This window comes from Indicator indicator, chromosome 31 (assembly GCF_027791375.1).
Source record: "Indicator indicator isolate 239-I01 chromosome 31, UM_Iind_1.1, whole genome shotgun sequence".
Taxonomy (NCBI): Eukaryota; Metazoa; Chordata; class Aves; order Piciformes; family Indicatoridae; genus Indicator; species Indicator indicator.
Genome location: NC_072040.1, coordinates 290,393 through 316,836, shown reverse-complemented (window position 1 = coordinate 316,836; position 26,444 = coordinate 290,393). Strand labels below are relative to the sequence as shown.

Genomic DNA, 26,444 nt, shown 5'->3' with positions numbered 1-26,444 from the left:
TTCTGTCTGAGAAAGAAGAAAGTAGGAAAATCTGGAACAGTGAAAGGCAAAGTGTAGGTCTAACTACATGTAGTTGAGTCCATTAGTTCTGTACAGACCTTTGGATTTTGACACTTCTAAGAGTTTAGAGGTGGTGATGCCCTCTGCAGTTGTCCTGTGTGGTTGCTTTCAGCCTTTGCCTTAGAGTGTCACAGTGTCTGTAGAGGCTGTTAGCTTGCTTGGAGCAAATTTGATTTTTGCTTTCTAAGGGCAGTAAAAAAGTGAACTTGTGTCAGACTGCAACTTGCATCTTAGCACGCTGTAGGTTCTCTAGGCAGACAGCATTTGATAAGACTTCATATTTAATCAGGTGAGATACCTGATGGATAATTTGTTCTTACTTCCCCATGTGTCTTCAAGTGCTTTGTGTTAATGCCTGTGAATTCTGATGTTAAAAAAAAAACAAACATCTATTTTCCTAGGAGTAGGGGAACCTTATAAAGCAAGTTAAATATCTTGGACTTTAAAAGCCAGCCTTGCCTTAGAAGAAAGGGAGAAGCTTCCTCACTTGTAGTGTGTGGGAGTGTGGTGGCTTTTTTTGTTTTAATTTTGTTTTTAATTTGTCTGATCTTGTAGCAAGTACATTCAGCTGTTCTAATTTTGTAATGTTAAAACAGTTGTTTGCATAAAATAAATGTCCTGTAGGTACATGTGAAGTACTGCAGTTCCCTGGATAAAGGAAGTTATGCCTTGACATGATGCTTTCATGTTTCCTGTAGATACCATCAAATTTTGATATTTACAAACCTCAACAACCCCCAAATTAAGCCAAACAACCCCCCTCCCAACCTCCAGAATGACTTCTGTTAAATCATTCAAACAAAAAAAGGAACAAGAGCTGCTGGAGGAAATGCATAATAAAAAGAAGGAATCACAAGTTTCTGAATCATCTCAAGACCAAGAGGCTTTAAAACTGATTGTCTTAGAAAATCATGCTTTCTAAATCTTGCATAGGTTCAGTTTACTCTCCTGTGGCTTGTGCTCTCAAAGGCAGGCCTTAGTGTCTCAAGTCCAAGTGACTTTTATCTGTTGACAAAAGGCTGTGTAGACACATTGTGGAAAATGAAAAAAAAAAATGGCCGTTAGGAGAAGGATAAGGGGGAAGTTTTGGTTGCTTGCATTGTTTGCTTGAAGGAGTCTTTGAAGAGGGAGTGAGGGGAAAAAATAGCATTGTAGTAACAGGTAGCAGCTGTCTGAGGCTGCTTTACTCTTTTTTTTTTTTAATGTTTTTATGGTTTTAGATCAGTTTTTATCAGTTATTTCAATTGAAAAATGAGATTAATGGAAATGGCTGCATTAGAAACTCCTAAAACTATTAATCAGATATATGAAATCACTGATGAAAGATTAAAAGCATGTTTACAAAGCTGTTAAATCCTTTGAAGCGCTTCATATAGGTTGGAAAATAAAACCTTCATTATGGTCTTCACCATGGGCTGCAGGGGAGGATCGCTGCTTGGGTGCCTGGAGCACCTTCTCCTCCTTCACTGACATTGGTGTCTGCAGAGTTATTTCTCTCATGTATTCTCACTGCTCTCTCCTGGCTGCTGTTATGCAGCAGGTTTTTACTCTTTAATAAAATCTATTATGAAGGAGTGGCTCAGCTTTGGCCAGTGGTGGGTCTGCCCTGGAACTGAACCTGTCTGACAAGGGGGCTGCTTCTGGTGTTTTCTTATAGAAACCACTCCTGCAGCCCTCCTGCTACCAGATCCTTGTCACTTAAACCCAGCACAGTTTGCAATAACTTACTGTTCATGTTGCTTACAGTTTGAATTTTTGCCTTTCAGAGGGCAGATGATTTCAGGTGAAGACTGTGAGTTTATTCAAAAATTTGAACAGAAAAGAAATCCAGAAGAAAAACAGGAGTTGTTGCAAACAGAAGGCAATCAAGTAACTTCCTTTTAATAATCTGTATTTTGGGGAGGAGGGTGGAAGGTTTTGTACCAAATCTATCCTATTGTTGGCTGCGTGCAGTTAAGATGTTATGGGAAAAATACAAAATTTGCCATCATGGTCATGTATTTATTTATTTATTTTCCCTACACATAGGGTGGGCATTCTTCTTAAAAACCTACTAAGTAATTAAATGTCATCTGACTGACTCATGTGGGCTACTGCCAGTGAGATTTCCACTCAGCTAGCTGGACAATTGTCATATAGCTCTAGCACCAGAGTCCACTGACTGCTGCATAGATGTCTAGTGTCATTTTAGGCATGGTGAGAGATGAGATACCTGCACTGGACAGAGCTGATGGAAGATTGGTAGATGGCCCTGCTATATGTGAGGGACCATAATTTGCATGGTGACAAAAGTATAAATTGTGAACATTATGTGCCATTGTATAATCAGTCTGGCAGTTCAGACTTCCATTTGTCTTTCAGTTGACTGGTGAAGGGGAAGGAGGAAGTGTAAAATGTAGTGTTGTGACTATTATTTACTGGAACTGTAGAGTTGTTCAGGAGGCAGAAAACAGAACAAAGATTTGTCTACACTGCATAGAATTGAATGGGTGAGAGTCACCTCTTGTCCCTGCTGAAAGTTTCTTATACCATGTCCAAGTTTGCTGTGGTTTTGTCAGTTTACTTGGTGGGAAAAAAACCCACACTGATGGAGATTTCCTCATCAGTCTTTCAACAAAACATCTTGCTGACTTTCACTAGTGAGTATTTATTTCATTTGAAAGCCATAAAACAATTTGTGAAGGGTGACAGAAAATTTTCTTTGTAATATGTCAAATGTATTCATCTCTTACTGCAGTAGAATAAGATTTTGGGATGCTCAATGCTTATGTAAGACTTAACTGTGAATTAATGAAGTCCTGCCTTATATTATCAAAAGGACTGAAGACAATTGCTAATATTAATTTTAATATCTCTCTTATTTTTCTAGTGTGCTAAAACATTTATAAACTTGATGACTCATATCTCCAAGGAACAGACAGTGCAGTACATTCTGACAATGGTTGATGATATGCTGCAAGTAGGTCAATAATCTCTCCTGTTTAAATGTTTAAATGCATGTTTGAATGTTTCCTAAGCCTGATTCAGAGATTGCATTGGGTTGGAAGGGACCCTCAGAAGTCATCTTGTCCAACCCCCCTGCTGTGAGCAGGGACACCTCCAACTAGATCAGGCTGCCCAGGGCTGCATCAAGTCTGATCTTGAATTTCTCCAGGGACGGGGCCTTAATTCAGGTGTTTGTCAAACTGTATTAAAAATATTCTTTGAAATATTCAGTTCTTGTCTTCAGAAATTAAATGTTTGACCTGAAGTTGTATGGGCAACTTAGTCTTGCATATCTGTGTTCATATGCTGGAAATACTTGGTGCACAGGGTATCTTTTGCTTTTGTGTGAAATGGATGCTTCTTTCACTTCAGAAGTTTAGCTTCAGTAGCTGAAAGGCTGCACTGGTTTTTGCAGTTCTCTGTGATTTCATTATTCAGGGATATCCTGCTGCTGGCATAAAGGGCTTGTGTGCAGGCATCTGTATGTCATCATCCTAGGGCTTCCTAACCCTCTATGTCTCCACTAGACAAGGCTGAAATGGGACTTAGGTGTTCTTTTGGTCATGCTCACATGGTAGAGCATGGTGTCAGAGCTGCCTTCTGAACCCTTGGTTGCACAGGTTCAGGGTGTAAGGTTGTTGTCAGAAAGCAGCATATTGGCCATTGAGTCTTTAGCTGAGCTTCATGCAGGCTGCATAGACAGAAGAATCCACAACAGTGGGTGTGAAGTCTCCTGTCTTTGGCCAAGTAGTCTTAATTCAGTACCTGCAAAGATTTTTTTTAAGTGAGAAAGTGCTCAAGGATGCAGTCTGTCATAGTGTCACTCATTCTTTCAGTGAAATTGTTTTGAGCAAGGATGTTTGCTGCAGTTCCATGAGATAAAGAATATTTGCAACCTAATTTGGGTAGCTGAAACTTATAGAAACTACCATAGGTAACAGTAACCAGCTCTTGTCTGTGTTGCTAATGACTGTCTGTGATTCTTCTGTTGTCTACTTATGCTTTCCTTGTGAGGTTATAAAAATCATTTGAAGTGTCTGGAGCACCCCAGAAGCCTACCCAGGTGTCTAGGGTTGTCCCACCAGTGGTACTTACAGGTTTGATTATTGTTTTAAGAAAGATTTCTTTGGGTGGCTGGAAGAAGTGAAGTGAATGTGATTGCCTTATAAAAATATCACCATTCTGCTTATTACTGAAGGTGGAGAGTTTTTGCATGCTGGAGGAAATGTTAGCATTCCCTGAGGAAACATTTCTTACTCTATTTATATGATAAGTACTTGGAACAGTTTCTCTGGGTTAATGACCTTGTCACACTGCACAGCCTGTTGCTTGTGAAATCCTTAAGAACCTGTGCTGCAGCTGGTGCAGGCAGCAGTACCACCTGAGTGAGCTGTGTTAGGCTTTGACAGAAGTGGAAGATGCTAAATTATTCAACTGTTGATGTGAGATGTTCAGGATTTCCTCTTTGTGGGGGTAGTCAGTAGCTTCCTGGGATGGCACAGCACTAGGTGTTTCAGGCAGTTCTCTACTCCTTCCCCCTTGTTTTTATCCAGCACCTTAGCAGCAAACCAGACCAGTCTTCTGACAGGCACCATGTTGAAGTTATTTCAGCTTTTCTGCTTCCAGACCTGTCTCTTCCTTAGCTGTGTTGTAAACTGAACTCACTGACGTAGTTATTTCTGATCTTTTTAGCCAGACTGTGCAGCACAAGTGTGGATGCTAACTGTGATTTGATTAAACTGCCATTTTTCATCAAGCCCATCCTCACAGAGCAGAGGCTCTCCGCCAAGGCACTGTGTTCCTGACATCTTACCTTAAAAAATTTTGTCATAGGCTGAACAAAAATTTTTATGAGGATTTTTGAGTGCTTTTTGACATGTTCCTTCTAGGGCATTAATCACTGTTAAGGGCTGTGGCTGTCAGATAGCTAATGACACTCAACCTTCCCCAGTCAGTGATCAGGACAGCAATGTGCAGCCTGTGTCGTGCAGTAATTTTTGTACTTTTGGTGAAATCTGATGCTTAGTAAGATGCCACTGTTTGGATCATAGATACATCTTGTGCTTAATGGATCATATCCCAGTAAGCAAGCTTGCCTGGCTGAGTCTTGGTCCATACAGTTAATAACAGGGTGCTGAATCGATGGAGGAAAGCCCTTCAGCTAGGGGAGCTGGAAAATGAAAATCACTAGGTAGTAGAGTCTGAGATGCTGTTCTCATGAGACTTTCCCAATTGCAGAGTTTCAGACAGTTTTGCATTCCTTGATAGGAGGTGTCTATTGGTTGTAGTAGGTTGACTTGGGAAGAGATCTCTTTAAAGTAAAAGTGTATGGTTCACCAGGCAACAAAGTATATGGAAATGCTGAGGAAAAGGCAAGAATCCAGGTATAGCCTTTTCTGGAAGACTCTCTCTATTCTGGGCTACTAGGAAACAGCAGAGCTCTTTGTCCTTGAGGTTTGCATGGCCTCTTATCTAGTCTCTTTTGAGGAGTGGGAACAGTTGCATTTCACAATGGTTATTAGGTGAAATGCTTGAAGAAACTGTGCACAGAGCCCAGGTTCAGGTACTTAGTTCAGCCTGGAAGCCCTGGAGAACAGAATTCTGGTGGCTGTGTCCTCTCCTAGATACGCAGGTTGCCTGAGAACTACTGACTCAGTTGCAGCCTCATCTGGGAGAGAAGAGCTCTCTTGCTATGGAGAGGAATGGAGAAGCAGGGCTAGCTTAATGCTCCAGAGTCACTTGTAGCCCAGGCAGCCAAGTTCAACAGCAGGCTTTTCTGTGAGCATAGCAATACATGGAAGATGATGTGTGGACTTAATTCAAGCGTAATGGATTGGATGAAGAGTAGTGTTCCTCTGGAAAATGACAATAGTTAGCTTGTCTCTCATTTCTCCTTTTACTTGCTCAAAAGGATGCATCCATTTTGACTTCAGCGAGTGCTGAGATCAGAGCTGCACCTTATTGTTTCAGAGTTGTTGTTCTCTGCCCACCCAAATCGCTAACCTTAGTGTTGGAGTGCTGAAATGAACTGAAATGAACCTTAATGGTGGAGTGCTGAAATGATCCACAATTGTCAAACCGAGCAATTTCCATGGGCTGTTACAAGCCAGGCTACACTCTGATAATGTATGCCAGAGGAACAAAGAACTGCTTTCTGTCCAGTCCTTTTACAAGTCTGTCAGCTTTCCACTTCTGCCAATTCTTACAGGAGAACCATCAGCGTGTTTCTATCTTCTTTGATTATGCAAAACGTGGTAAAAACACTGCGTGGTCCTACTTCCTGCCCATGCTGAACCGCCAAGATCTTTTCACTGTGCATATGGTAAGTTTGGAGTGGACTTGTCTCTGGAGAGGAAAAAAATGCTGGCTTTAGTTTTCTTTAGGAGATGTTAGAGTTTGAAGCTGAATTACTACCTGGACTGGAAAGTTTTCCTCTTGCAATCTAGATGAGTCAGTTTTGAGACGAGCTTCCCTTAACCACGTCATAGAAAATCATAGAATCACTGAGGTTGGAAAAGACCCCTGGGATCAAGTCCAACCACTGATCCTGCTCTGCAAAGTTGACCCCTAAACCATATCCTCCAAGCATCACATCTAAACAACTTTTAAACACAACCATCTCCCTGGGCAGCCCATTCCAATGCCTGACCACTCTTTCTGTGAAAAGATTTTTTTTTTCCTCATGTCCAGTCTAAACCTCCCCTGATGCAGTTGAGACCATTCCCTCTTGTTCTATTGCTAATTACCTGTGGGAAGAGACCAGCACCAACCTCTCTACAATGTCCTTTCAGGTCATTGTAGAGAGCAATGAGGTCTTCCCTTAGCCTCCTCTTCCTCAAACTAAGTAGCCCCAGCTCCTTCAGTTGCTCTTGGTAAGACTTATTCTCCTTCACCAGCTTTGTTGCTCTTCAGCACCAGAAAAAAAAGTGACATTATTTATTTACCCTGTTTTCTTTTTTCTTTGGGAGGAGATTAGAACAGGATTAAAAAACTCAGGAAAGCAGGAATTTTAGAATTAAGCACAGTAAGACATAACTAGGAAAAGAACTTTTATCACAGCTCCCAGTCAATAATCAGTTATAGGAAGTAGAAGCAGCAGAAAACTGAACAGACAGAATTACTAGGATGAAGAGATCCCTGCATATAAAACAGGGAGGTTTCTGTACAGGGCCATCTTTTACCTGAAATTGGTTTCCAGAGCTTGCAGGACATCTCACTGAATCCTGAAATTGCTGTGTTTGAAAAAAATCTGATTTGCATTCTTTTTCAGGCAGCAAGAATTATTGCCAAACTGGCTGCTTGGGGGAGGGAGCTTATGGAAGGCAGTGACTTGAATTACTATTTCAACTGGATTAAAACTCAGCTCAGTTCACAGGTAAAAAACTGCTGCTGTTTATAAACATTACAGTGGCTTAGGAAACTTTGTTCAAGGATGTTCAAACAAGGTTGGTTTGTTTGTTGTATTTGCATTTTAAAATGAAATTTTACTTTGTCATTTTTAAAGCTAACTATCTTTTATTCAAACATGTAAAACAATAAATTTTATTTTCTATTGTAGTCCTCAAAATGTAAATAAAAATAAGCCTTTTTGTCATGTTTTTTGTTGATTAACATTTTTTGTTTTGTTTTTGACACTAAAAAGATGTTTTTGGTTTTGTTTCCCTGTATTGTTTTGTTCCTCAGCACTTGTTGCTGGGAATAAAAATCCTGTGGGAGAAAAATGCTAATCTCAAAACTTTATTGTTCCAGTTTATTGTAATAAAAAGCTTTTCTATTTTAGTCCTGTCTACTGAAACTATATAAATCTTCACTTATCTGGACAGTATTTTTGATGTGAGCTCAGTATAAGCTCATTTACTTCTGCCTTGTCCTTCAAAGCTGAATTGTTCTCCCATGTATGAAGGGAAAAATCTCAAATAATTAAATCTTTAGTAAAACCCAGTGATTTTTTTTTTTTTTTTTCATTCCCTGAGGTAGTGTTGTAGCTGAAGAGGACTCTGGAGAGGAGAGAAACAAATTTTGTTGTTTTTTTTGTTTCTTGTGGTTTGTGTTTGGGTTTTTCGTGGTGTTTGGTTTTTTTGGTTGCTGTGGGATTTTTGTTGTTGGTTTTGTATGGGGTTTTGTTTTAATCTGGAGGAAGAATCTTAAAGTTGTAGTTTACTTCAGGAAGGTTCAAGAAAAGTTTTGTTATTCTAAGATGAAGATGGATAAAGGTCTTGAGTAAATCCACACTTAATAATAAAAAATAGATAAACTAAATACACTAGGATCAGCCTGAAGCATATTCTGCTAGATATGATTGTGTGGGGGAAATGAATACAATATATTATCACAATATATTGAGCAGGAAGAGTATCTAGTAGATTAATCTTTTGTTTCTGTGACTAGAGAGATGGGAGAATTGAAAGGAATTTGGTAACAAGTGCCTGAAAGGCTGGAGGACAGCTCTGATTTGACCTGTTTCTTTTTGTGGTAGAAACTGCGTGGTTCAGGGGGTTCTGTGGAAGCAGGAGCAGTCTCCACAAGTGATGTGAGTAGATCTTTGAAATCTGTCCATTTGCGGTTTTGAGCAGGTGATACCCACTGCTGGGATTAAGGGGCAGAGACGTTCTGGTCGGGGTGATGGGAAGTACCTGGAGTCACAACTGTTGGACAGCCAGGTGGTGGCGCCAAGAAACAAAAGGAGCTTTAAACCAGCGATTCCACGGAAAATGCTGCCGGTGGAAGGATGCATTTGATAAGCTGGTTTGAGTTGTTGGAGCTGAAGATGTATCTAGGATTCTTTGTGAAAACTTGAACTGATATTTGAACAATACTGACTGTTTAGCACTGAACTATCAGAAACCAGAGACTAAGAAGCTTTTGGTTCTTCAGTTGTGCAGAACTTGGGGCACATCAGATTTTAAAGCTGATGCTACCCCTCGCCCTCTGTAGTGTGAAATGAAATTACAGGAGTCCTTTCAAAGCTGTGAGCTTTTCACATCTGAGTAGCTTGAATTCAGGGGGAAATGGATGGTCCTCTTTGCATCAGTAGTTACGTTGCATGGGTGTGGTTAGTAGGTTGAAAGATTCTCTTCCCCTTCCACTCTGCCCTGGTGAGGCTGTATCTGGGGTATTGTGTCCAGTTCTGGGCCCCACAGTTGAAGAAGGACCTCAGAGAACTGCTTGAGAAGTTTAGCACAGAGCCACAAAGATGTTGAAGGGAGTGGAACGTCTCCCTTGTGAGAAAACCTCTTAAACTTACACCTGACTGAGGTTTAAAATACAAAAGATGGAGTGTTACTCATTTACCATGGATAAGGTTTGAAATTATGGCCTGAGCACAGAGGCTGAACTACATCAGTATTTCATGTGCGGTTGTGTGTGCCACACTGCTAGGTTTTGTTAGGCTGACAGCCCTTGGTCATGCAACCTTGAAGGAGTAAATGGTTCTACAGCACACACCACCACTTGTATGGATCTGTGAGCACTGCTGACTTGCTCAGAAATCTGTATTCAGTGTACTGTAGCAGTGCATGGATGTACTTCACCATTGCAAGGTCCAAAGCAGTAGAACTGAAAGTGCAGATGTGTTGTAAGGGTAATGTAAGTTGGCTGAGTATTGTCTTGACTTCATTAGTGTTATGGTTTCAGATCTAGTTTGTACAGGATTTCCAGGCAGATCCTAACTAATTTATTTCAGAGTAAATTAGAGATGCAGGAAATGAAGGCTGGGATTTATCCTGAAATTGCAATTATAATTGTGTTAGAGGAGAATGCTTTTATGACAGACTTTAAAAAAGAAGAGAAAAAAAAAAAAAGCCAAGTTCAGTAGCACCCTGGCAATGCAGATAAATTAATACATTATTTGAGGTGGGAGGGCTGTCTGGCTGTTGTGTTTGCCTGGTGTGTGAATATCTACCCAGGGAAATGAATATTCTCTATAATGATTTGAATCTTGACATTCAGACTCAGTTTTTGTGTCAAGGTCTCTGGTGAGAAACAGAAAATAATTGATCTTTGTCTTGAATTCTTTTCATTGTCTCTTTCTCTTTTCATATGGGATTGTCTGAATAAGAATTCAGTTAAATGTTTGAGAAGTTTGGCATTGCATTGACTGAGTGATCTACCCCATAAGACTTTCAAGGCTTAGTAAAGCCTTTCTATAAAGACAAAAACTTCCAACACTTTTATCAGCAACATATCTGAGTATTAGTGAAGTTAATGCCAGAATCTGAGCAAGAGAGGAGAAAATGTCACTTCTGTTGTACCTTGGGATCTTTGTGTTGCTATAGTGGGACGGCCAGTGGGTTGACCAAGCTCCATTTTTGGAACTGCAGCCCATCTTCTGAACAGAAACATATAAAGTAGATGCTTTAAAAGATGAAAAGCTATTTAATGATTCTTTGTGACTGTTCCTATAGGATGAAAATAGAATTCAGTGGTGTATCTGACAACATTTTCTTGGTGGGAAAGTTTTAGTCTTAATATTCTTATCTGTGCTCAATTTTCAAGGAAAAGAAGACAAAAGCTGAAATGTAAAGCTAAACTTTGGGGATGATTTTGTGTACTTGCTTTTCTAGTAGTGTCTTTTGTATCAGCATACATCCCATTATGATAAGCATGGTACTTGTGTGGCATACTCTGTTGTCCCCACCATAGGAACTGCTGGAGTGGGTACAGAGGAAGGCCACAAAGATGATCAGAGGGCTGGAGAGCCTCCCCTATGGGGACATCCTGAGAGAGTTGGGGCTGTTCAGTCTGGAGAAAAGAAGGCTTCAGGGAGATTTTTATAGCAGCCTTCCAGTCCCTGAAGGGGGCCTGCTAGGAAGGGACTTTTTACAAGGGCTTGTAGAGATAGGATGAGAGGGAATGGGTTGAAGCTTGCAGACGGGGGATTTAGACTGGAGATTGGGAAGAAATTCTTTAGAGTGAGGGTGGTGAGACACTGCAACAGGTTGCCCAGGGAGGCTGTGGATGCCCCCTCCCTGGAGGTGTTCAAGGCCAGGTTGGATGACGCCATGAGTGACCTGGTCTCCTGGAAGGTATTCCTGCCCATGGCAGGGGGCTGGAACTGGGGGATCTTTAAGGCCCTTTCCAACCTAAACCATTGTATGAATTTATGAAAACACACAATTATGATGTACTCTGCTGCTTTGAGTTGGAGGAGGGGAATGGGAAGAACCTGGGCCCAAGAATCCTTTTTTTGTTTACCATAACCTCTGGCAAAGTTCTTTGAACTTGGTAACCAGTTTGCTGATTTATTTAGCAAAGCTTGTTCAACAAAATGGTGTGTTCAACAAATTGATGGTGTGGATGAAGGACTCTGGCAGTTTAATCAAACAGAAGACAGTCTTAATTCATAGCTGCTGAAAGGAGGTGTGTTCAGATGGGCAGTAAAAATCTGCTAAGATAATGTAAAGTGGTATCACATGCATGAGACTGCATTCCTATTTAAAACTTCATTTATATTTTGCTTCCCACCTTGTTTTGTGACTTTTTTTCTTTAAATGCAGAGATACAAAGCATCATAAGGGTGAGTGTCTTTAACTTGGAAGTGTGCTGAAGGAATGTGAAGGAAAGTATGCTGGTGAGAAGATTGAACTTGAGCACTTAGTACTCTTTTTGTAAGCAGTGATAATGCTCTTTTCCCCCAGAGTTCCCAGTATGTCCAGTGTGTTGCTGGATGTCTGCAGCTGATGCTCAGGGTCAATGAATATCGCTTTGCGTGGGTAGAAGCAGATGGAGTAAATTGGTGAGCATTTATTTCACTTTATATTGCTGTACCTGCACACACAATGACACATTCCCCACTGAGCTCTTCTGGAACAGAACTCTCTTGCAAAGACAGCTGCTCTGTTTGAACACAAAACCTATTTGTTTTCAACCATGAATACAAATAAATTGAACTTGCAGATATAGGCACTAATGTTGAGGCTTTAATGCTAATTTACTCCTCATGAATTGCTGCTGAAATAAATAGCTGAAGGGGAATGCAGCCATTTGCCTAGCTCAAGGTGCTCTGTTTCTCACTTAGTAGGACAAAGACTAACAAGATGAGTTGCTGCTGCTTTGCCTTTTCTTTCAGTTTGGAGTTTTTCTATCTGAAAATATTAGTGAAAGGAGAAACATTCTAGAGCTAAGCTAATTGTTTTTGCTACATATGGCTTCCAGTATGTTGTTATTCTATCCAGATTCTCTTCATAAATAGTTCTGCTGGAGGCTAGGATGTTGTCACTCATCCTATTTAAAAAATGGCTGTCTACAAATCACTTTTCTTGCCATGTGTGCTTCTATTGGGGCTGGTAACTATACAATTTGCACTTGAAGGGAAAAAAAAAAAATCCTTGTGCTCTGAAATTGAGAGAAATCAAAGTTGCCAGTGAGGTGAGAGTTCAAAAGTGTATGCATGTGTCAAGGTGACATGATCAAAAGAAACTTTTTCACCAAGGAAGCTGTTTAATAAACTATTAAATCATTACAGTAAGCCTGTGTTCTGACAGGTTTGAATTTGTCTTAATTCTGACAGCAGTGATCTTGGTAATTGTTTGGGATGTTTGGGTTTGGATTTGGTTTTGTTTCATTTTAAATTGGGTTTGCTTCTCTCAAATGGACTTGTAAATTGCTTCAGCTCAACAAAGCTTCTGCATGATTTCTTCTTGGAGATCTTACGATATTGCTTCTCTGGTGGTGCTTTGTTGTATTTATAAACCATTTTCTGAGAACTCTCTTGTTAAAGTGAGACTACGTCAGTTCATTTTGGGCACTCCTGTGGAGAGCAGAATTAAGGAAATAAGTTCCATTTGCATAGGTTTTGTGGAGTTTACTGCTTTAACTCTGAAGGAGTAGCTTATGTGTTCTTCTGTTTCTCCTGGAATGACAAATCATGCTCTAAATATGCTACTGGGAAAAGTGTTGTGGTGAACCTGGAGATGAATACAGTACCACAGCAGTTCACGTTAGGAGAAGCTGCTCTGTAGCTGTAAGGCTAAGGAGGAAATGAGTTTTATCCTTAAAGGATGGCTTTCTGAACAAGCTGCTTGTGCAGTGATGAATACTGGTGCAGGACACTGAATTGGGAATTGTATCCTCATCCTCAGCAACAATTTCCAATAAATTCCTATTAACCATCTTTTAGTATTTGGAGGTGGAGCAATACAATCTATGCAGTCATTTAAAAATTTAATGTCTGCTCTGTTAATTTTTTCAGTATTATGGGAGTCTTGAGCAACAAATGTGGCTTCCAGCTCCAGTATCAGATGATTTTCTGTGTGTGGCTGCTGGCATTCAGCCCTCAGATGTGTGAATATCTCCGTCGGTACAATATCGTCCCCGTGCTGTCGGATATTCTTCAGGAATCAGTCAAAGAGAAAGTCACTAGGATCATCCTGGCAGCATTTCGGGTGAGTGTCTGACTGCAGTTGTGCAAAGGGCTAGACAGCTTGGCAGGGAGACTTTTAATGAAATACAGGGGCTAGTGTAGTCTTGCATCTGGGAAAGAATAGCCCTATCAACTGGGGACTGACCTGTTGGAGAGCAGCATAGAGGAAAGGGACCTGGGGGTCCTGGTGGACAGAAGGATGACCATGAGCCTGCAGTGTGCCCTCATTGCCAAGAAGGCCAGTGGCATCCTGTGGTGCATTAGAAGGGATGTGGTTAGCAGGTCAAGAGAGGTTCTCCTCCTGTTCCACTCTGCCCTGGTGAGGCTGCATGTGGAATACGTTGTCTAGTTCTGGGCCCCTCGTTTCAGGAAAGACCTCAGGGAACTACTTGAAAGAGTCCAGCACAGAGGCACAAAGATGGAGTGAAACATCTCCCTTCTGAGGAAGGGCTAAGGGAGCTGGGTCTCTTTAGCTTGGAGAAGAGGAGGCTGAGGAATGACCTCGTTACGTTTATAAACATGTGAAGGGTGAATGTCAGGAGAATGGAGCCAGGCCAATGATAGGACAAGGGGCAATGAGTGCAGGCTGGAGCATAAGGAATGATGGAACATAGGGAAAACTCTGTGAGGGTTACAGACCATTGCAACAGGCTGCCCAGGAAGCTTGTAGAGTCTCCTTCTCTGGAGACATTCAAATAATTGTTACTACTTGGTTTTTTTTGTGTGATTTGCAAAATGAGACAAAAATGAAGCCAAGTTCTTTTAATAAGTAAAACTAAGAAAGAATAAGTCACTTCTGTTACAGGCTTTGGGGAAATTAACTTAGCTGTTTCCTTTCTCCAACATTAAAGACTAGGGTTGGTGTGAAAATGAGGTTATAAAGTGGCAGCCAGGATATAATAGATTAGAAATTAGACATGAGAGCTGTGAGTTCTGAAGCAAAATTAAAATAGGAAGCAAAGCCAAAATAGCCCTTTTCTTATGAGGCCAGTTTATGGAGTCATAGATGAATTGCTTGATGATTCCCTAAATCATCTCTGCTGCCAGTGCATTACTGAAGGTGTGCCCCATGAGTCTTGACCAGTCACATATGTCTCTTTTGCTCCCCGTTTTCTCCTAATCTGACATGTCTCATCTCTTTAGGGACTTAATTGCCTGAAGTATGTAATGTAATTTCTTTCTATGAAGCAACCCAGTGCTCTGACTACGTAGAATCAATAACTTTCTCTCTTTAGCTATTGAAATGTATTTTTTTCATACTTGTTTTTTATATTTGTTTCCTCCCCGTAGTTCATTTTGTACCTTTGTTTTCTTTTGTCACTTGGTCGTTTATGATTGATTCTTACTCACGTGTTCCTGTTTCTGCTTTTCTGACATATCCTTTCTATTCCACTAGAAAAACCTTGAATATCTCAACAATGGTTTGAGCTGGGTAATAGTATTTGGGGTAGCTTCTATGTCTGCTTATGATTCTCTTACTTAAGAGTTCTTTGGAAACTTTACCTGCTTCTTGAACTTGGAGTATTTTTGCCTATTAAGAGCCATTCTTTGTTCTTTTGCTCTCATTAGCACTTTTCACTCTAATTTTGCATTACTTTCTGAAAATTACTTCTGACTTCTCTTGCTGAAATAGAAGTGTTTTGGGGTGGGTTTTTGGCACATTACAGCTAATTTACTGTGCCACTAAAAGCAGTAATGTGACTGATTTTTCAGTGTGCAAGTTGTAACATTGATTTGCAGTGTCCTGCCTTACTAATACCACATCTGATATTCATAGAATTCATAGAAAGGTTTAGGTTGGAAAGGACCTTGAAGATCATCTAGTTCCACCTTTCCTGCCATGGAGTGGGACACCTTCCACTAGGTTTTAGGAGTCTTAAATGTAATGGTTCTGTAACATGAATGTGATGGATGCAGTCATGTTCCCTGTATATGGTTTCATTGCTTCTATCTGGTAGTTATTAAGGCTGATTTGTGTGGACACATGTTTTGTTTATTAAGAACTTTGGTGTTTTATATGAAATTCATGTTTTCAGCTTTATCAGAAAGTGCAGGTGGCTAGCTCTGATTGAACAACATAATTTGAAGCTAATTAAATTGAGTGGAAGTGTAATGAATAAATGACATTGGAACTTGATTGTTACATTCTGTGCTTGCGGTTCCAATCTTACCAACAAGCTTCTGTTTGAATAAAAAATGTCTGCTTGGAATATTCCCAAATTCAGAAGAAGCTGATCTCACCCAGATGGTAACTCTTGAGTTGGAAAGATGACTTCGGATTTTTTTGTTGTGTGGGCTTGTTTTTGTTGGTTTTGTTTGTTTGGGGGTTTTGGATAGTGGTGGTGGTGTTGTTTTAAGCTTTTCATTGCTGCACAAAGCTCAAAGCATGTCTAGAGACAGGACAGGGGGGAATGGTTTGACACTGACTGAGAGTAGGTTTGGACTGGATCTTAAGAAGTTCTTCAGTACAAGGGTGATGAGACTGGAACAGGTTCCCCAGGGAGGTTGTGGATGCCTCCTCCCTGGAGGTGTTGAAGGCCAGGTTGGATGAGGCCTTGAGCACCTGAGTCTAGTTGAGAGGTGTCCCTGCCCATGGTGGGGAGGGTGAAGTGGATGATCTCTAAGGTCCCTTCCAACCAAAGCCATTCTATGATAACCTCAGATAAAAGGCAGTTTTTTTTTTTTTTTTGGCATAATCTTTGTAGTCAGTCTGATTTGATGTGAAAAATGATCAGAGCAGGTAAATTAATATTTTCTGGTGTTGCCATCTAAGAGGAAAATAGTCTAAATGACCTGAGATGGAATGCAGTAGTGGTTGTGTTTTTCAGCCCTTCTACCTCGCAAGACAGAGGTTTGGTTGTTCTAGTTTACGTTGTGGGTATTTTTTTTTGTGTTTGTTTGTTTGTTTGTTTTTTGTTGTGTTTTGTTTGGGTTTTTTTTACTCTTCATCTGCTGTAGTGACAGATATGAATAGTCCTCCTGTGTAGTAAGGCCAGTCTTAGTCAATTTGTTACTAAATCTAGGTGTAAAGCAGCCTCTGGGTGCTGGACCCATACTTGATTTTTTTTTTTGAGAGATTATTTTTGGGAGGTGGTCAGTTTTGTCACTTAGTACTAATGAAAAGTGGCACTAAGAATTTTTTAAGCATCCTTTGTTTCACAGTCACCTCTTATTAAACAACATAAATACTTTTTTTTTTTTTTTTTTACTTCCCTAGAATTTGTTAGAGAAGTCTACTGAGAGAGAAACTCGCCAAGAATATGCTCTTGCCATGATTCAGTGTAAAGTTTTAAAGCAGCTGGAGAACTTGGATCAGCAGAAATATGATGATGAAGACATAAGTGAGGACATCAAATTTCTACTGGACAAGCTTGGTGAGAGCGTGCAGGACCTTAGGTATGCTTTGCAGTGTGAACTGAAAAAAATGGAATTACCTAAACATTGGTAATTGATATCTTTTATAAGGCTCAATAACATACAGAATTGATAAGTAAATGCTAGTTAAGGAGACTGTGCAGAGATGCTGGTTATATAGAAAAGTTTCCTACTGAGCATTTCCTTTGTATTTTTTCTTCCTGCCCCCCGTTTCCTTCCCAACCATTTTTTTCTTCCAACCTCCATTTTTTTCTTCCCAACCTCCTTTTTCATTTGGATTTCAATCCAGAATTCCCTTTTCCCTTCTTTTATATCCTTGACAAGGTGACTATTAAAAATCCCCTTTTGAACATGTGATTTTTTGCAACTGATAAATTGTTAAAGGACTTCAGAGACTTCTCACAGGAGTTTCTGATCTAAGCTGAAGACTCCCTGATTAGAATACAGTTTGTTGTTCAGATGAACTCAAATTCTGAGTGTGTTAGTTCTCTTCTTATATTAGCTTTTGCTCCTGTGTGTAAATTGAACTGTATATTGTAGTTCACACCAAACTGGGATGAAAGGCAAGGACTGAGCTCCTTGACTGGGGAAGTTGAAACCTGGAAACCAGGCAAAACAGCCAATTAAAATCCCAAATGCTGTGGTTGTGTAGTTGGTTTTTTCCCCCCTGACCCCAGGAATTGTGTTTTGGGTGGATGAAGGGGTATGTTTGAAAAATTCTTCTCTTCCCTTTCACACCTTTCCTCATTTCCCAAGTGCTAAACTCTGAGACAGTTCTCATGCTCTGCAGAGAGTGCTGGCATCCAAACACTCATAGCAAGTTGTGCTCCAGCTTTGTTTTGCTAGGGGCGGGCTTTGGCACGTGGTTCAAGCTGTCCATGGAAGCTTACCCAACATTCCATTTAGGTTTCTTGTATTGCAGCTCCTTTGATGAGTACAGTTCTGAGCTCAAGTCAGGAAGGCTGGAGTGGAGTCCTGTACACAAATCTGAGAAGTTTTGGCGAGAGAATGCTGTGAGACTGAATGAGAAGAATTATGAACTACTCAAGTGAGTTTTCAGAAAGTCCTGAGTGTCACAATTCTTTATTTTCTGTGTATCTAATACATGCTTAATATTTAATCACAAAGTAATGTCTAGAATGAAAGCAAGTCAGAACATCTTGCCTTTTTTAGCATGTATGGTCCTTGCTTATGTGTGGTTCATTTTGTTCAAAAGCAGAATTGTTTATTTGCCTTTACTGGTCAAGATGTATTGATGATGGTGAGAGGGAGTATGGCTAGCTGAACTTGCATGCAGATTTGTGTTGGTGACTCTTTTCATGCTTTCCCTTCAGAAACAGCTATACCAATTGAGGTATGGAAAAAGTTCTCCTCTTGGCTGACTTGTAAAGCATTTTTGTGGTTACAGGTTTGCCTATTTTAAGCCATCAGTGATTTAAATGACAAAACCCATAACAAATCCTGGGGCTTGAGTGTTTTAAATTCTTTCCTAGAATCCTGACAAAACTTCTGGAGGTTTCTGATGACCCACAAGTGCTGGCTGTGGCTGCTCATGATGTGGGAGAATATGTCCGACACTATCCTCGTGGGAAACGGTAAGGAAAATGCTGTGACTTGAGACTAGCTACAGACTCTGCCTGTGGCTTTTTTGGGTTGTTTATATCAAAGGATGTTACATAGGGACTGCAAGTTATGCTTACATTTAGCATGTTTTCTCTTAGCTACATAAATGCACATTTGAGTGCAAGTGTTAATGCTTCTTGTAAACCTGCGGACTTCCAAAACCTGCTTGGACTCGTTCCTGTGCAGCCTGCCTTAAGTGATACTGCTTTGGCAGGGGATTTGGACTGGGTGATCTCCAGAGATACTTTCCAACTCCTACCATTTTTTGATTCTATGAATTCCTGTCAAAAGACACAGATAGGAATTGTTACATATTCTTGCTTTATTTTGTTTTAAAGATCTGTGTGCTAAGATGTTAGAATAATTGGCATCTCAAAGGTCAAGAGACCACTGAAACAGAAATGGGACTTTACTTTTTTTACAGCAATCATACTCATTAGTCCCCCCAGGGCAGATATGACTTAATTTTTGTTGGAAAGACTGGTCTGTTTCTGCATAGGTTTTGATGGAGAAGATGAGAATAGTCTTCTAGACTTGTTGGCAATGTCATGAACGTTTCTTGTGTAGTCTGCTATCTTGACAGCAGTAGAATCATGTGATTTGTAGTCTTCTAAGTCTAAAACCCAGGGAAGGGAAGAGATTTGTACCAGTAGGCAGCATTATGCAAGACTGGTAACACTGTTCTTTGACTCTTCCTGTTCTCAGCCATAATTTTAGTGATGTGCTGTCACCTGAAGTGCTCAATTACCATTTGTGGTTATAGGATTTTAACATTTCATGTTGATTCCTCCATGCTCCTAGCATAAGGGAGCTTTCCAGTTTAATGCCTTTTTTAACCTCCTTTCAGTTCCTCAGCATTCAGTGTTTATCAGGTGTATGATGAGGAGAAATTTCTTGTTTGTGTTTCAGAGTCTTGCCTTTGTGTGCAGTAGTTTTATATTTAACTGATGATTAGAAATGTGAGGCAGCCTCAGGCAGGCATAAAGGCTTTTTTTGATCTGTTACATGACTGACTACTTGAGTTCTTGGTGAGCATTTTCCAGCTTAAAATTGTACTTTTCTGAATGCAGTCCTGTTGCATGAAATGTCCTTAGATGTTTTAATAGTGTTAGGATGAGAAGGAATGGATTGAAACTTGAGGAGAGGAGGTGTGGACTGGGAAGCAATTCTTTACGGTGTGGGTGGTGAGACACTGGAACAGGTTGCCCAGGGAGGTTGTGGATGTCTCCTCCCTGGAGATGTTCAAGGCCAGGAGGGATGAAGCCTTGAGCAGCTTGGTCTAGTGGAAGGTGTTACTGCCTGTGGCAGAGTGGTTGGAACTAAATGATTTTTAAGGTCCCTTCCAACCCAAAGCATTCTATTAATCTATGGATCATGTTCCCTGTGGACTCCAGGATGGTTTTGAATGACTTGCAAAATTAAATGGGAATTTCTTTTTTTTTCTCTCTCCATGTTATATCTTTATATTTGTTCTGCAATTTAAAAAACACACCTGTTGTGCCAGAGTAATGCATTAATTTGGCCAGGAGAAGAGCAGTAATAAAAGCAGTTTGCTAGTGGAGGCTTAGAATAGAAGGATAGCATCAGGTGTGAAGAGTAATGCAAGCAGTATCTTCCTCACAGGATAGTGTAGCTACTCAGTGGCCTGTGAGAGAAGAGGTATAAAAAAAAAAAACCCATACGTGAGTAATCACTTTATGTATTCCTTGCAGTTTCTCTCCAAACTTTCTCTATTATGACAGACCAAAATGGTGAGTGTGCAAAGGCATCTGGATGATGATACTTCTTCATAGATTCCTAGAATGGTTTGGGTTGGAAGGGACCTTAAAGATCATATAGTTCCAAACCCCTGCCCTGGGCAGGGACACCTTCCACTAGACCAGGTTGCTCAAGGCCTCATCCTGTCCTTGAACACCTCCAGGGAGGAGGCATTCATGACCTCTCTGGGCAACCTGTTCAGTGTCTCACCACCCTCATTATCAAGAATTTCTTTCTAATCTCCAGTCTAAATCTGCCCTCCTCAAGCTCCAATCCATTCCTCCATTCCCTCTCATCCTATCATAACAAGCCCTTGTAAGAAGTCCCTTCCCAGCTTTCTTGTAGGCTTCCTGGTTTTAAGTGTGTTTTAAGTGTATTGCTTTCCCTTTTTTTCAAGAAATGGTCTATTCATCACACAGAATACAAGATTCCATCAGGGTTTCATGGGGGATTTGGTGTAGCTATTAAAATGCTGTGGCTGAATACTGATGTCTGCAGTGGAAGATGCAGCTCAAGTGTGGAGTTTTTCTAAGTTGTATCTTAGCAGCCTGTTCTGCATCATGAACAGGAACAGCTGTGGCTCTAGTACAGTTTGAAAGGCAAAAAGCACTATGAGGAGTACCAGGTGGGTGGTTTAATAGCTGACAGTGTGATTACAAGCTTTTTTTAGTGGCTCAGGTAGTGCTGGGATGGATTAGAGCTTTATTCTTGCAAAAAATGGAGTGATCTGGTTTTCATCCATTTATGGAAAGGAGGACACTATTCTCCTCCTAAATAATAGCTAGTGCTGTACCCTGCCAACCCTGTCAGGCCAAAATTGAGTTGTTTAGCAAGCTGAGTAAAGCTAATAACCCTCTCTGAAAAAGGCTTCTTTCTTGATTAATTATTGTTTAATTTATGGAAGTAGGTAGTGGGCAGCCAACAGGAGTCCAGTGCAAATACTTCCAGATATTGTGAATTCCTGAAAGAAAATTAAAAAATATCAATTCAGGTAGGCAGTATAAGAGAACTGCAGTTGTAATATGTCAGCAAGATGTATCTATTAGGAAAGAAATAGTTCTAACTATTAAATGACTTAAACTTACCCTCTTAATGCAATGAAATGGCCTTGAGCAACCTGGTCCAGTGGAAGGTGTCCCTGTCCATGGGGGTTGGAATTACTTGATCTTTAAGGTCCCTTCCAACCCAAAGCATTCTAGGATTTTTATGGTTTGATAGGATATCTACCCAGAAGCTGAAGTGCTGGCAAGGAAACCTGCTCCTCTCTTCTCTTTCAGGGTGATTGAACAGCTTGGTGGCAAACAGCTGGTAATGAACCACATGCATCATGAAGACCAACAAGTTCGTTACAACGCACTGCTGGCTGTGCAGAAGCTGATGGTTCATAACTGGTATGTGAAGATTAACACATTGCTAACAGTAAATAATGCTGGGTGCAGAGAGAGGATTCAAGAGAGGTTTCTTTCGGGGGGGGGCTAACATTTTTGTGTGGTAAGACTGCAGTTGATGTTGATGTGCAAGATCCTCGTTAGTTTTCCTTTGTGTTCTGGCTGCAGTTGAATTGAGTGGCTTCACCTTGCATGATTGAATGTCACATGAGTAATTCAACAGTGTATTTTAACTTATTTCACTTGTTTAATATTCAGGCTGCAATTTAGGCATGCACTTGTTTGAGTACTTAATTGGCAGTTGCTTTGCAGAGTACCTGCCTGACCAATCTTCTGCACTGTTCTTTGCTTTGGTCCTTCCCTCCACTCTAAGCTGTCATTTCTCTGTTGATATTTTAAGGGGGTGCAAGTACAATTGTTCTTCATCTCCTGGAGCAGCAGAACCTCATGGGCTGGTCGGCTGGATGAAGTTGACAGTCACTTGCTGCTCTGTCTTTGTGGTGGTGTTTTTTTTTTTTTCCTTCATTGTTTGCTGACTGGTTCTCTAATAAGGCTGAGGCTTGGTGCATGTGCTGTGTCTGGAGCAGCAGAGTGAGGAAAGCTTCTGGTACCTGCAGTGAGGGAGTGTCAGGGGGCAGCTGAAGTGTCACTCTGCTTAAAGCACAGCTGTGTCATTAGTCTGCTAAGAACTCCACTTGGAGACAATTCACTCCCGAGTAATTTGAATAGTTCACTAGTGGCTGCTCAGCTGGCTTTTCCTTAGGGATTTTGAAATCAAGGATAAATGAGGCTGTCAGGCTTTCTGTGAGATGGTGAAGCTAGCTTGGCAAAAGCAGTATCTGCTGTCAGCTTTGCAGATTGGGGGGAGTTAAGATGAAATATTCCAGTTAGCTTCACATGTTAACTGATCATGCACTTGATGAGGCAGGGAACAAAGGTATCTTTTCAGCATCACTTAATGTCTAACTAATCTATTCTCTGTGCTTTCTTGCTCTGTCAGAAGCAGTGCTGTTGAGAGTTGGGGACCAGAGGTCAGCAGTAAAAGAATTGTTACAGTATCAGGGCTAGCTGACATGTGGAGCTGCATCATGTTAGGATGCATCATTGATGCATGATCAAGTATGGTATTGGAAAGAAAATTAATAAATGACATAGTGATTGAAGCAAGGGGGGGTGGAACTAGATGAATTTTAAGGTCCCTTCCAACCTAAACCTGACTTAGAGGATTCTGCCTCTCAAGAACCTCAGTCTGCTAAAAGAAGCTGGAAATTAGAGATGTTCAAGATCATCAAATACCTTTTTAGGTAATTTAGTTCTTTAATAAATTGGAAGTGGGATTCAAAATAAATGTAATTAGAAAAAGAATATCAAAATTTCACAATTTCTTCTAAGCTTCAACCTTTCTTCCTTTGCCTGCTAAGAAGAACTTTCTTCTTTTCTTTAAAGGATAGGTCAATCTCACTGCATTGGAATTTGCAGCTTAATACTAAAAGGAGAGCTCCTTAAAGTGAAAGGCTTGCTCATTCTAGCTCATGCCCTCTAGAGTGTTGGATGTACCTGAAAACTTCCCCATCTATCAGAGGCTGTCTGTTACCAGTATTGGTCCTTTGCTCAAGCTGAAAATCAGTATAAATTTTTCAGATAGGGTCTTGTGCCAGCTTACACTTACCTCTTTATTCCATACTTGTTGAATTTGGTGGCTGGTGTGTTGGAGCAGTTCCTTGTGCCTTTTCCTAACTGCCCTTCAAGCATTTTTTGCAGCTACTGTGACTCCTACATATATCTTAGCTTGAGGGTGTCAATGTCTTTCACCAATTAAATTAAGCAGAATGAGGCAATGAACTGGAATAATGATTTGATATGTAACAAATTCATGTATACACCTCTGAAGTTTTCTTCTTGGAAAAAACCACTTTGGATACCACAGAGAATGTGTATTTGAAGATAGGCCTGGGGAAAAAAAAAGGAAATTGCTGGGGGGGAAAGAATCTCACTTGGTTATTCAAGTATGAGTGAAAAGATTAATTTGCAAATGGAAATTACTTACCCCTCACTGACAGACTTCTGAATGACCAAGGAAGTGAGAAATGTGGGGGTTTAAGTTTTGTTGACCTGAATTTGAGTTGAGAAATGGAGGATTTCATAGTTATTCCCAGAAATGATGTACCACACTTGCATGTTTTGACACTTTTCTGCAGTGCAGAGGTAGTATTTTTGTGCTCTCATAAATTTATACTGAATTGTTTCGTGTCTGCATGCAGTGAATTCTAAGTGCAGGCTTGGCTGGGCCCGCTGCATCTGCTTTGGATAAGGATGGGTTGATGTTGTGTTATTTGCTTTGCTAGTGAAGATTGACATTAGTATTCTTACTTTATAGGAATGTTGCTTTTCTGAATACTTAATAACAGCTGAGAAGTGCTGTTGGGTGCTACAGTTGTGATTTTAAACCTCCTTGTGCATCAGGAATTGTAATGTATAGGGAACAGCTGTTCAACAGGATTTTGAGCTGGAAACTAGGCTTTGAATTATGCAGCAAGAACTGATTTTTTTTTTTTTCCTTTCTTTTCTTTCATAAATAAAGCCAAGTGCATAGTCCTTGAGTTGCTTTCTTTTTAAAGGCTTCATTCTGAACATAATTTCCCTGAACTGCTACTTATGTTTAACCTGTGTAGGTTGAAATACTTGTGCAGTGAGGAGAAACTGTGGTGCTAAGTGTGGGATCAGCAATGGAAAAAGAACACCTGCATCTCACAGGTCCTGAGACCTCTCCTTCAGCTGATGCAGTGGAACAATTGCTGAAGCTGTTCTATAACAAGCAGCAGCCCAGATAGTACTGAAGAGCTGCTTTGTGGTTCTGTGGGATGGTGAGCTGCTTTCACAGAAGAGTTGTGCACTGTTTTTCCATAGAATTCAGACCTTGTTGCTCAAGGCAAATGTGTTGTGTGGGTTGTTTCTTCCTGTGTCAAGAGGATAGGTATGAAATAAGAGACTTTAGTCTGCTTCAAAATGCAGGTGAGGAAATGCTTTCAAGTGTTAGTGTACAGTGGGCCTGGCTTGGATATCTTACTGGGTTTTGGGAACAATTTCTTCCCCAAAAGGGATGTCAAGCCTTCGAATAGGCTGCTCAGGGAAGTGGTGGGGTCATTATCCTTGGCAGGATTTAAAAGCCATGTAGATGTGATGTGGAGGGACATGGTTTAGTTGGTAACCTGGCAATGCTGTGTTAATGGTTGGATGTAACAATCTCAAAGGTCTTTTCCATCCAAAACTAACCTGTGACTCTGTGATCTCTTCTTTTTTCCAGCTTAAGCATGGAGTTCTTCAGTCAGTGACTGTTCTGCTAAGCCTATGTGTTGAGCTGTCAGTGTGTCTTTTGGTACTGCTTGTGTTTATGCAGATGGAGTTTGGGAAGAGATTGTTTTAAATGCTTTGCCACAGCTTCTAGTATCTGTAGTCAGCAAGCACAGTCTGTGCTTTGTGGGTGTGCTGTTACAGTTGTCAGGACTTCTAAAGGTTACTACTGGGCCTTTTTTTTTCCAGACAGTGCTGTTGATGTTTGGTTCCTACCATATTTTCAGAGAGGTACTCTCAGAGTAGCTCCAGTTGACTATTGACAGTGGATATTATTTGAATGAATAACTCCAACCTTCAAGTTTTTTTCCTCTTTCTCTCCTTCCTTCCCGACACTATCCTACTTCCAGTGCTCCATGGAGTGTTTCTCAATCTAATTTTTGTTGCATTTCAGGGAATACCTTGGGAAGCAGCTGCAGTCAGAACAACCTCAAACAGCCACTGCACGGAGCTAAGCAACTTCCATCAGTTCACACCTTCAGTGTGTCTTTAGAAGGAGACACTGAGATTCCATCTTCTTTGCCTGCTATTAAACTTTCCAGCTGTCCTCCAGTGTTGTTGGCTTAGTAAAAATCGGTTTGTTCAACTAGTTCTGATGATTATGCCTATTGTTAGCTTCCTGTTCTATTCTGAATGTATATGAGGAAATGTGGCTAATATATTGCATTTGTTTTATGTATTTATTCTCATAATAAAGGATGTTATTAAAGGATATTCATTCCATGGTATAATTAGAAGAATTATTCTCTTATTTTAGTGAGTTATCAGTGTTGTCACACTTTGCCAGAAAAGCAAGTAGTCCCTATATGTCCATAATTAAATTATGAAGTAAATAAAGCTTTTACTTAGTGTTCTGTAGGAAATGCAATAGTCTGAGAAATGTTGATTATTGATTATCAGGACTCAAATACATACCAAGTCTACAAGCACTGCTAAAATTGTATGTAAAGTCAAAGGGATAGGGTTGTCTGGGGCCTGGGGTACTTCCCTCTGGTTAGACACTACACTAAAAAAAATCTGGGTATGAGAAGAGGAAAAGAATCATAGTGTTGGGGGTTGGGAGAGACCTTATCCCTTTCAGTCCCCCTGCCACTGGAGGAGCACTTGGGCAGGTCACACAGGAATGCATCCAGGTGTGTTTTGAATGGCTGCAAGAAGGAGACTCTGCAACTTCTCTGGGCAGTCTGTTCCAGGGCTCTGTCATCCTCACAGTGAAAAAGTTTTTCCTTATGTTCATGTGGAACCTCCTCTGCTCCAGCTTGCACACGTTGCCCCTTGTCCTATCATGGGACATCAGTGAGCAGAGCCTGGCTGTGTCTTCCCAACACTGCCCTTCACATCTTTATAAACAGGAGTGAACTCATTCCTCAGGCTCCTTTTCTGCAGGCTAAAGAGCCCCAGCTCCCTCAGCCTTTCCTCAGCAGGCACATGTTTTGCTGCCTTCAGCATCTTTGTGGCTCTGTGCTGGACTCTTTCAAGCAGTTCTTTGAGCTCCTTCTTGAACTGAGGGGCCCAGAACTGGACTGAATATTCCAGCAAGGCTG

At 40.6% G+C, this 26,444-nt stretch overlaps 1 protein-coding gene across 1 annotated transcript in view; it reads left to right on the top strand.

The window, feature by feature from the left end:
• Positions 1–25,548, top strand: part of ATP6V1H (ATPase H+ transporting V1 subunit H) — a 28,154-nt gene extending 2,606 nt beyond the window's left edge. Inside the window, exons 3-14 of the mRNA XM_054394611.1 lie at positions 1,827–1,929; positions 2,930–3,019; positions 6,254–6,367; positions 7,316–7,420; positions 8,522–8,575; positions 11,682–11,779; positions 13,235–13,427; positions 16,623–16,801; positions 17,703–17,828; positions 18,274–18,375; positions 21,439–21,552; positions 25,295–25,548. Of these exons, the coding sequence (XP_054250586.1) occupies positions 1,827–1,929; positions 2,930–3,019; positions 6,254–6,367; positions 7,316–7,420; positions 8,522–8,575; positions 11,682–11,779; positions 13,235–13,427; positions 16,623–16,801; positions 17,703–17,828; positions 18,274–18,375; positions 21,439–21,552; positions 25,295–25,355 (1,339 nt within the window). The 3' untranslated portion in view covers positions 25,356–25,548. The remainder of the gene's footprint in view (positions 1–1,826; positions 1,930–2,929; positions 3,020–6,253; positions 6,368–7,315; positions 7,421–8,521; positions 8,576–11,681; positions 11,780–13,234; positions 13,428–16,622; positions 16,802–17,702; positions 17,829–18,273; positions 18,376–21,438; positions 21,553–25,294) is intronic.
• The last annotated feature ends 896 nt before the right edge of the window (positions 25,549–26,444 follow it).